The 11,262-nt window shown below is 37.4% G+C and overlaps 1 protein-coding gene across 1 annotated transcript in view; it reads right to left on the bottom strand.

Moving 5' to 3' along the window:
• Window positions 1-53: 53 nt before the first annotated feature.
• Window positions 54-11,262, bottom strand: part of LOC121894423 (protein phosphatase 1 regulatory subunit 1A-like) — a 28,748-nt gene continuing 17,539 nt past the window's right edge. Inside the window, exons 3-7 of the mRNA XM_042407009.1 lie at window positions 8,377-8,414; window positions 8,138-8,201; window positions 6,098-6,280; window positions 3,473-3,601; window positions 54-1,741 (exon numbers count right to left, since the gene is read on the bottom strand). Coding sequence (XP_042262943.1) covers window positions 1,698-1,741; window positions 3,473-3,601; window positions 6,098-6,280; window positions 8,138-8,201; window positions 8,377-8,414 — 458 coding nt within the window. The 3' untranslated portion in view covers window positions 54-1,697. The remainder of the gene's footprint in view (window positions 1,742-3,472; window positions 3,602-6,097; window positions 6,281-8,137; window positions 8,202-8,376; window positions 8,415-11,262) is intronic.

Here is an 11,262-nt window from a genome sequence, read left to right as displayed (position 1 = left end):
TTGTAAACGTCATAGACTGTCCCTGGATAAGTGTGAAAGAAAAACATGCAATCACCAATTTAAACATTTTATTGTATCAAACAAATTTAGATCACAGATGTAATCATCCATCAATTCAAGTAAAATTGGAACAAAATTCCCCAGATTCAATTCATGTAAAGTACACTATTACCATTCAAAACAGAACAAACATTACATGGTCCATAAATACACTGCAGGAGAAAAAGAAAAGCTTGCACAGGAATGTTTTTACAATCTTTCTTGTTCATTGTGGACATAGTGGTCTCTGTTGGCAGCTGGGAAAGATACTGCTCACACTGTGGCTGATAAATCTGGTGAAGTGACATCAATACTAGGGTGGCTTTAGTCTTCTGTTTCAGTTTTATTTATTTTACTTTATTTCTTTCAGACAAGTCATATATAATGTGGTGGTTATGGAAGGATTGTCACATAATCTACATAATAATGCCACTTGAGTGATACAAATAACAGAGAAAACATTTAAGAGTGTGGTGATGACTTCATAATGTTCTTGTTACATACAAAACTGTAAATAAAAGGGAATGCCAGTAGTTGTGATTTGTGTCTGGTACCGTATTTAAAATGTTTGATTCACTGTTTAAATGAGTTCCCCTACAAAATGAACCACATTAAAGCCTTTAGGCTTAAAAAAAAAGTCACTGTACATTCAGTGTCATGCAAGAAGTTGTTTTAGGACCAGGATTTAGACTCTCAAAAGTATTCAAAGTGTCAAAAATGAGGATGCAATTTGCTCATTGGAGATGGAATCTTCCTTGTTAATCCAAAATATGTAAATGAGGCTGCAGACACAGTCTTCTGTAATGTGCCCTGCTTGTTAACTAGACATTTACAACCACACAGTCTGGCTGGTAAAAGTCTAGTTATCATTGTATTGTACATGATTTTAATAATTGGGATATTAATACATTTCACTTCATCACCCGCCTAATTTAAGAGTGAAAAGATATTTAATTTTAGTATCCAGTTACATGTTTGGAATATCAAATTCACTAGTGTAAACACACAAAAATCTATCTTAAATTTAACCCTGATGTTTTGTCCACTCATTTATGACTGAACATCTAACACTGGGACTAAGTGATGGTATTCAATTTGAATGTAATGGATTCCCAGTGATTTATAAGGTACAAATACAATTTTATTGCTTTGAGATGGATCAACAATTGCAGAGGTCATGGCACATATTTAATGATAAAAGCTGTTAAAAGGATTGTAAATTGAATATTTGATGCCTTTGAACATTAAAGGAGACATTAAGCATGTTGAGTTCTGGTACTTTATGATAATGATTGCGTGACTGTGACACAGGACATGCTCCCTCCTTCCCATTTACTAGACAGCAAGTCACAACTGGTTCATACATAGTTTTAGTTCAGGGCAGGGGAAGCTGTAAAAAACAAATATATTATAATAACGGTCCCTTTATTTATGATTTTTTGACACAAAATAAGTTTAGAAACCTTTGTTCTTGTTCTCGAGGTGGTAACTATAAGGCCTGACTGTAGAGGAATATAGGCGCCCTGATGTATCTAAAAAGTGGATCTGCAGACACAATCTTCTGTCATTGTGTTGGGCTGGCTGAGCACACTGAGCAGCATTGTGTTGTACAGAAGACCGCTCCATTTCTCTTTCTCCAGGCTGGGTTTCTTTGTCTTCTACTCTGCCGGCTGACTCGCACTGGATGCTGCTGCTTTTGTGTCTGTAAAATATAGACAGAGGCATAAAAGACTTGAAGACAATAAAAGAGAGAAGAGGCAGACTGAAGGGATTTTAATGGACTCTCACAGCTCTGCAAAAAATAAATATTTTGTAATACTTTTTTATCAGTCCCGTGTAGGAGCAGTTGTTTCTCCATGTGAAAAGAAAATTACAATGTTCTTGTAATGTCCTTCTGGCTTTTCAGTTTGAGTGGTGGAGAGTTACACAGGAAGCCACATAGAATTTCATTTCTGTAATTCACCAACACTTTTGTTTTTTTATGATATCATATGAGAAAAAAATATTTTTTGTTTTTTTTTACATATTCTTCCACTTTTACATTTAAAATTGTCATGCTCTGTAAAGGTTTTGAATGAGAAGCTCTGATACCAGATCAACAAATGGTAAACGGATGAAAAAACACTATGAAATTCATAACACCTTAACTTAACATCCAATATGGTTAGAGCAATTATGAGCATTTGACAGTTCATTTAACTCCTCAAACAAACAGTGATTGTTCAATCACAGCTTAGCAACCGTTGCTAGGCCTGCCAAGTTTGTATTTCTCCACATGTTGAAGCGGTGTGATAACAGCAATACTCCTCATTTAGAGAGTTTGAAGGGTGGGACTTTTTTTAGTCTTTCCAAAACCAAAAACACAGGTGCAATAGTATAAGAAATGAATTAAACAATGTCTCCTCTAATATAAGGTGCAATCATTAGCATGTCTAGCTAACAAGCTTACTGCCCACAGTAGTAACCTCGAGTTACTGCCCAGGTCAAGTCAATCACTGAGTAACTTAATTATTTTGTGGGGTTGCATGCTACATTAGAAAAATCCCCATCCAGGACTTCACTATTCCTGAATGCTTTGACATATAAGTTTAGGCTAATGTTAGTGGCCCTTTCCTGCTCTTTATGGGATTTGGGAAAGTTTAGACCAAACTTTCCACCAAACTTGTTATCAGTGAACCATGCGCTTAAAAAAAAAAGAACAATAAAGCAAAAGTCTAGAAATGAGTTGGCTGGAAACATTAAAAAGTCATTTGGAGATTTAAACCAACTCCCAGAGTTAGCATTAGTAAGCTAACTAGCTACAGCTGTTAAAATCTGCCAGTTTTAAATTTCAGCCAACAAAATCAATGGTCATCGCTTTCTTTCATTTTCTTTCATGTGGAATCAAAGACCCATTGTTTAAAAATGACCATGAATTTTGTTTCTTAATAAATGGTCAGTTGTGATTCTTGACCTTCTAAAGTTTTATGAATGTACTATAAATGCCCTGTGACTGTAAATGTGTGACATCATAATTCATTATGAAGGTTTACAGCAACTCTTAGCATACATTAGGCTAGTCTGTGTTTTATACGTTTTATATAATGCTTAAATTGGCTTAACACAACTAAATTTTCGTGATTAATAGGTCCACATACTGTAGATGATAAAAAGACAAAAAAGAAATAAATAAATCAATCAAAAAGTAAGAAACAAACAAAAATAACAAGGAAAATTCACAGTAATGACAGAATACCCCCAGACTTTTTGTGTGTAGTGTGGATCAAAGCCACTTCACAGATGTTTGTTGATGAGCCATGATTACACTACACCAAGCCAAGCCTGTTGAACTGTTTAACATTTCTAAATAAACACTGCCTGGTGAACCGATCATGAAGGGTCTCCGGGGGGAAGGATTACTGCGTGCCTGTGGTTTTTTTTCACTTTTCTGTACCTGCTTGTGCTTTGCTTTGTTTCGATGAGGCATCTGCTACATTGGCAACGCTGGAACAATCCTCTTTTTCCTTGGAAAGGGGGCACTCGAGTCCACCTGCAGCTTCTAATCGACTCTCCCTTGAGAACTCTGCAAAGAAACAAACAGAGGAAGAGATGGAAATGAAGATAGTGACTGATACAGCTGTCCATAAATTATAGATGATGCAAATACACTTTTCATCATACAATACTGTGAATAAAATGCTTTGGTCCTTTTGTTTCTGTTAAATTATGTTAGTGTATTGAACCAGACTGCCTTGTCTCATCAGTCAATGCCACCTGACATTTACAGTTACGTGTTATTTACTCATGCTGAGTGAATTCTAAAGGCTGATCTTAAGCTGAAGCCACACTCGACTGGGCTGGCGTTAATGGTCATCGATTTGTTTCCCCTGGCTTCCTCTTTTCTCCTTTCATCAAGACTGAGAACTTAATTTGCAGCTCTATAACGTGAACAATCCATAAAGAAACACACAGCCGTCTCACAACCTTGAAGTATGTGGGGGGTTTTTTCAAGCTTTTACATCACAAAGAATCAACCATGTGTGTCCCAGTGATTAAAATGAAAACAAAATTTATAAAAATGTTTTTTGGCACCACTCTGAGAAACAACCATGTCCACTCATGATGCATTAGTCCTGAGTAATTACTGAATATGTGTACAGTATTTGCTGTACTCTGTGACCATCTACTCACCTGCCATTAAAATGAATTATCTGGCCTGAACTGAAAGGCTGACCTCTGCTTTTTGTCATTAGATAGAAAGTATTTGGCACAGAAAGGACACTGTATCTGCCAAGGTGGCACTTGACTACTGACTATGTAAGTGATTTCTTTGAAGGTGCAGTTCAATATTTTGGGAAATACACTTATGTGACTTCTTGCTGAGAGTTAGATGAGAAGATTGATACCATTCTAATGTAACATTAACCCTGACCCTGACCCTGACCCTACCGTTGTTTGACCATACGCTCCAGTTAGACACATAGGAGCGTTTTTTAATCTGGTGCCTGTTGGTGCAGTAATCGGCAGGACAACATTTGTCTGTGCTTTTCGAAACCATTACTGTCACTGTTAAAAAATAATGATGTTTCATGATGTGACAACACTGTGGTTAAGGTCTAGTTAGGTTTAGGCACAAAAACAACCTGGCTAGGTATAGGGAAAGATTATGGTTTGGGTTAAAATTATCACTTTGTTAAGGTTAGGGGACGGTCACAGTTAAGTTTTTTAAGTCTGTCTTGACTCGTGGTTGGAAATGTGACACTCACGAATGGAAACAGGAAACAAACAGCTGAACCTGTGGCAAAGTCCACTGTTGAGTTTTACTCTCCACCCGACTTCCTCTGAATGAGGAAATTTGTCAACTTTTAAATACGTCACTTGAACTGCGCCACTGCTCCCGGTCATACTTACTATGGCTGCTAGATGGCATCTGTCACTCAAACGTGACTCATTTTTGGGTGACTGACATTACGACTTATTGTGTTGTTTTTCTTGGGAGGACAGTTTTGTCTGTACAGTAAATATGTAGGTACCACCATCAGCTGGTTAGCTTAGCTTAGCACAAGGACCGAAAACAAGGGGATACAGCTAGCCTAGCTCTGTCTAAAGTTAACTTAATCTACCCACCAGCACTTCTAAAGCTCACTACCTAACTTAAGCCACACAAAAACTGCAGTGTAAGAACAACATTTAAATGGCATTTAAATGTGAACTGTTTGTGGACAAGAAATCATGCGGCACATAACACTGAATTGTAATTTTTATGTAGGTTTTTATTTTTTAAATAAATAAGATATGACATGTTAATTAATGAGCCTCAGAGGTGCTGTTAGACCGATTTTATTTCCTTTGGACAGATCCAGGCTTGCCGTTAAACTATAACAGGCCGCTGGCTCACATAGTACACTATTTTTAGGACAGATGGAAGAGTGGTATCAATCTTTTAACTCTCAGCAAAAAGCAAATTTCCCCAAATGTTGAACTATTCCTTTAATCATTCCTTTCTTTGCAGCCCCAATCCCCTTGTTTCACATCTTATAATTCTCCTCTTTCTCCTTAACCCAACATTTACATATATCCCTTACAGCCATTTTCAAGCTTTCTACCTACTTCTAAACATGACTTTTATCCCTTTTCCCTTCATTCTAGACTCCCTCTCACATGTTAATAAGCTGTATTTGGCTTTATTCCTTTTCTTTAATATCTTCTTTCCTTAGTCCTCCATCTGCTCTCCTTTCATGGTACCACAGTGGTGACCTCCTTATCTGTCCCATCCATGTCCTCCCTTCACTGCAGCACTCTCATACACTCTTGCGTTCATCTTTTCATCATTTTTCTACACCTTTTCTTACCCACCACATGTTTTGGTAGACTCTCTCTTTTGGCCTTGTTCATACGTTCATTCATATACTTTATTCCTATTACCTGCTTACACTGACTGAAATTACGTTTTATAGGTCGGTGAATTACTCCTGATCGTGCTAAAGTCAGTCATAGATTTTCAAGGAGTGTTGTGTCACTGAGTATGTAGCTGCAAAGCTGTAAGCATTATTCCTCTTTTCATGGTCTCCAAACATACCCTCCATTTGGCAGCGCAGTTTCTCAAAGGCCTCTGCAGTGGCCTCATCATCATGTGGGAGCTCCTCCCCGGTGGGAACAGAGTCAGGGCTGGGCCGGTCCGACAGGCAACTCTCTGAGGAGCACTCGTCCCCAGCTCCCTGCTGCTGCCTGTATAGGTGGTGCTCTACCAGGAACTGCAGCTCTGGTGAGAGGGAGTAAAGAGATGATAATGAACAGAGAAAAAAGAGTTGGTGAAGGAGAGGGAAGATTAGAGGAGAAAGGAGTCGATTTATGAAATAGTGGTGTTAAAGTGTTATGTAAAAAGCATGAAGTCGTCGGGGAGATGGAAACAAAAGGAGGACAAGCAAGGAAAGAAAGTGGTGTGAGACGAAGGGAACCAATGGGAGAGAAGAGAGGGTATGAACATTACACAGGAAAGAAAGGTGGAAGAAATACAGCACTTCAAAAGAATATTGTAGGTTAAGCATTTTCAATAAACTCACAACATTTCATGAACAGCAAGCACTGCTTTAAGTGTGGGGGCAGGCAGGGACACATCCAAGTTGGGAGATGATTAGTTTAATCGCCGTCTTCGTATTTTTTAAATGACCTCCTCCATCCATGGTTTTATTACTCTTAATCCCTTGCAGGGGGAAACTTAAGCAGACTGATTATCATGTGGGTTTTATCTAAGAAGTGACTCATCACACTCATGAGCTGTTTAGCTGTGAAACTAATTGAAGAATAAACATCAGCACACCAAATTTCACTTAACTTTGCATTATTGTTCCCTTGCTTCATTTTCTTTGTTATTGTAATTATTCTCTGTTTTACTGCACACATTCTGCATGAACTATTCACATTTGGTCTTTGTATTTAATTGTATTTATTTGTAATTGACGACTAGGATTGAATGCAAGGATTTATTACTAGGAAATAGGGTTTGCATTGCATCGCAGCCTACAGAAATATCAGCTGCTGGAACACTTGGACAGCAATTGGATTCTGTGTGTGCCTATTTGACGTTTGTTCTTCAAGCTTTCTGCAGCATCCCAGGTGCCCTAAAACATTCACTTTTAGCTCAAAAAATTTAAATTGGGAGAAATTCTGGTCAGAAAATATGGATAATTTGGATAATGTGTTCTTAAGCAAGTGCAGCACTGATTGGCTCCAACACTCAGGGTAGAACAAACTTCCACCATTAGTTTAACTACAGTACTTTGCCAAGTCAGTTCACCTAACATCTGACATCCAAGACTTGTAACAATGGGAAAACTGGGTATTGGACTTACTATTGGTTTTATACCACTGAGCCTATTCAATTAGACTTCTTTTTATTTTAACCATTGCACCTCTGTTATTGGTTGTATTGAACTTTTGATAAATTCATTGTTGGATTCTAAACCCCTTGTTTTCTGAATTCCTATTAATTGCTGCAGTTATCAGGCAGCTGATTCCTCAGCAAAAATAATTTTTTAGTTCCTCATCAAGGTTTTTCAGGTGCTTTTTCTTGTTGGAAAAGTTTCCCTCAGTTGGCAACTGCTGTGTAGGCTTGTATAGCATATTCAGACATTGCATGTTAGGGTTGTACATACACTGGATTTGACATTGTCACAAACAAACAAACCTCTTGTTGTCCTTAACTCACTTTATTTTCTCTCACTAATTTTAGGCATAAGAGAGGCAATTGGGGCTTTAAAGAGGTGTAAGAGAGGGGCATATATTCTGTTTATGTCATTAAAAAATACACAGTTATTGCAGTACTTTGGGAATTAGGAGTTTTACATGTATAGTTTTGCTGTTTTCAATAAGGCTGATAAATCAGTCATTTTGTTTCACTTCATTCTGAGTATCCTAACAAACTGGGTAGTGATTCAGTGGTCTGGAACTAGACTACATTTCAATAATACACTTGTCTCACTGTAAAGAAAGGAGAAATATTAGCAAAAATTAGGCTTCTACCTGTTCATGGGTACAAACAGTGTGATCTAACACATTAAATGCCAGCATCACACATCGTCACTCATCACAACATGACAGGACTGATAACTGACTCTACCTTTCATTGTAGGTGTGCCCTTTTGACCTTTTCGCCGTTGTCGAGGTGAGTTCAGCAAGGCTGCCTGCAAAACATCAACGTGTATTAGCCGGGCAGAAAGAGCACTCAGATAAAAGAGATTGTTTCATCATAGAAAAAGATCATTTTTCATTAAAAAGGGAAAAATTGAATTCCCATAATTCCATTTCTGTGATTATATTTCAATCAAACAGACTTTGAGGAAGCATGGATTACATTACCTTGTACAACTGGTTTGGGAGACGATCTTCATCAATTTCTGTGAGAAGGAAAATAATATAATCAGTTAAGTACTGTATGTACTTAAGACAATCATACTTAAATATATTAAGCACATACTGTACAGTACTGACAAGGAAATAGAAAGCACTCAAAATTCAAAGACTCCACTTCCACTCCATATGTTGTGCAGTTAATATTGGTTATAATTGCAGTATGTCAGTGCACTGTAGCTGGAGTGCTGCTGTGTATCGAGACAGCACAGCACAGAACAGAGTTGATATGAGGTGACCTCCAGCCAGATGGTTATCAGACACACACTACAAGCATTGCAGTAAGTGTTTGCTCATTTTTTACTGAGCATGGTGGGTGGAATTATTTCAAATTATTTTTTTTTATCATTTTCCACTATCATCTATGAATAAAAACAGACTGTCTCATTTCTGCAAACAAAGGGGTTGCTAATCCACTCTGCGTACAGCCTGATGACAGATTAAGAGTAGAACTCTGTTTATCCAAACTGAAGTGCTCACTTGATTTATATTTCTAAAAGTAAATACAGTGTGAAAAGGAACAGTATATTGTTGTAGAGATTGAATTTTCTTATGAGAACAAGGATACTCCAACACAGTACAACACACACGAGAAGCTCGTATGACACCCACTGGTAAAGGAAAAGCTTCATCATCTGTAGTCAATATGTGAAACATGACTCTATTGTCACTATATGAAAGGACAGAAATAGAAAAAAAATCAGTTGACTGTTGTACAGTGAAACCATTAACTGTGATCAATAGTGAGTGCTGAACCCACATCCAACTCCACGTTTCCAGTCTGAACTTTTTTTCTAGGACACCACCTTGTTGCTTGGCAACCTATGCATCCCTAGGCACTATGAAGGCACTGTGTGTATGTACTGTATGTGTGTGCCATTGAGCATGTGCATATATTATTCCCACTTAAAAGTATGTGCGAGGCTGTTCAAAATGCCAGCTATGTGATGCTTGTTTCTCTATTCATTTCTTTCTCTCTCTCTGTCTCTCTCTGCACCAAACACAGACCCACAAAAAGCATTACTTTTCATTTTGAGAGGGATTCATCTCTCTGCTGTTCATGTTTACTGTGAGGCTTGAAACTGAATCTTATTTTTAGCTTCTCCCAGGAGTATGAGTAGGTTCATACAACCATTATCGATTTTGTTACGAATCAATCCTAGGAAATGGGCTGGTCTTGGACTGTCCTTCAAGTCACGGGGCAAAAGCTTAAGATTTATAGACTGGTATTTGACAGGCAGTTGTCAAACTATATCAGTCTGAAACTGAACTGTAATCCAAAACATTTTGTGTATAGCAATAAAAAAAGTTGTCTAACCAGAATGAAATTAGAAGTAATGTGGAAAGACAAATGCATAAATGCAGCTAACTTCGGGTGATGATGGTAGTTTTAACATCTTAAGAAGTTCCAACAATTAAACACCTGCCATGATGTCAAAGAGTCAAAGTAGATATTGTTATTAAAGAAGATAAATGTCTTAACCCTGAAAAGATGCCAGAACATTTTGTATTTTCGGAGATAATAATTAGACATGTTTGTGTACCACAGATGGAATGAATTGGAGCTTCAAATTTATCAGGTGTCTTCTCAGTTTTTCATTATATAATCACAAGACTTAGCACAATGAGCAGCTGTAGCAGTAGTAGATGTGGTTAAAATATTATTTGGGTCAAGACACATAAAATATTCACATGCTTGATATTCTGATTGCTTTCTCTGTGTGTATCGAGCCCATCTGTGCTCCCAGTATCAGAGAAGGGGCCAATAAAAAAAAAAGCCTTTCCAGCAGTGATGAGTCTATCACTGCAACTCCCAGCTGACTGTCTGTCTGACACAAAGCCAGATGAGAACAGAAAGGATCTCCTGACTCCACTTTACTCAGCCAAGCTGCTCTAATTTAGTAGTCTACTATATCTGCAGTTGGTTCACAGTTGTTGTACTGTATTTGATTAAGAAAAATATGCAAAACAGGGAGAACATTTGCTCAATCTGGTAAACGAAGACAAACCAGAAGACTACACACAGTCAGTCTTGGATTTAAAGGGGATGATTTATCTTTGTTCTTTTTGCATTTACTGTTGCTAGGCAGAGGGCAAAGTAAGTGGGGGAGGAAAAAGAATGTCTTTCTCCTTTTTTATAAAAAATAAATAAATAAATAACCATGTTCTTCATCCTCACCTCCTACTTATTTGGTTTAAACAAAGCAGCCTCTATCTGTATTTTGATACAGATATTATCCCCTCAACAAGAGTACAGAAATAAATATGCAAATGATGGTACTATTTATTATCAGTGGAAATGTAGAAATTAGGGATGTATATCAAAGGGTGTGGAAAGATACTATCATGATATTTTGCCAATGATAATCAGGTAATCATGGCAAAGGCTATTATATGACAGTTATCTGTTATATAAAATGGTATTGTGTTTAAAAGAAAATATACCTCTAAAATGACAAAAATAGTAAAAATAGATAAATAATAAAATGGTCCTTTTTATGATAATAAGACAGGTGAAAGTGAACGAAAGTGTCTTTTAATCAACACACTCTCAGCATGATCACACGTGCCATCATTTATTCACCACAAACAATAAACTGGCAAAAATCTGACCTGCTAATCTGACCTTCCAGTTACAAATGTTAGTAGTTGTAGGGAAACACTTCTACCTCATTAACATAATGTAAAGTATTGCAATACTGGTGCAAGAGTAGCAATAGCATTGGATCAAGATCAAGATGTCCCACCCCAAGTAGAAACAGAAACAGGGGGTGTCCTGAAAGACTAGGGATCTAATTTAAGATGCTAACTGTGTGACTGTAATGCCTCTGGTCC

Source organism: Thunnus maccoyii, chromosome 3 (genome assembly GCF_910596095.1).
Source record: "Thunnus maccoyii chromosome 3, fThuMac1.1, whole genome shotgun sequence".
In the NCBI taxonomy this organism is placed as follows: Eukaryota; Metazoa; Chordata; class Actinopteri; order Scombriformes; family Scombridae; genus Thunnus; species Thunnus maccoyii.
Note: the sequence above shows the minus strand (reverse complement) of the source record. Positions and strands in the feature narration are given on the sequence as shown.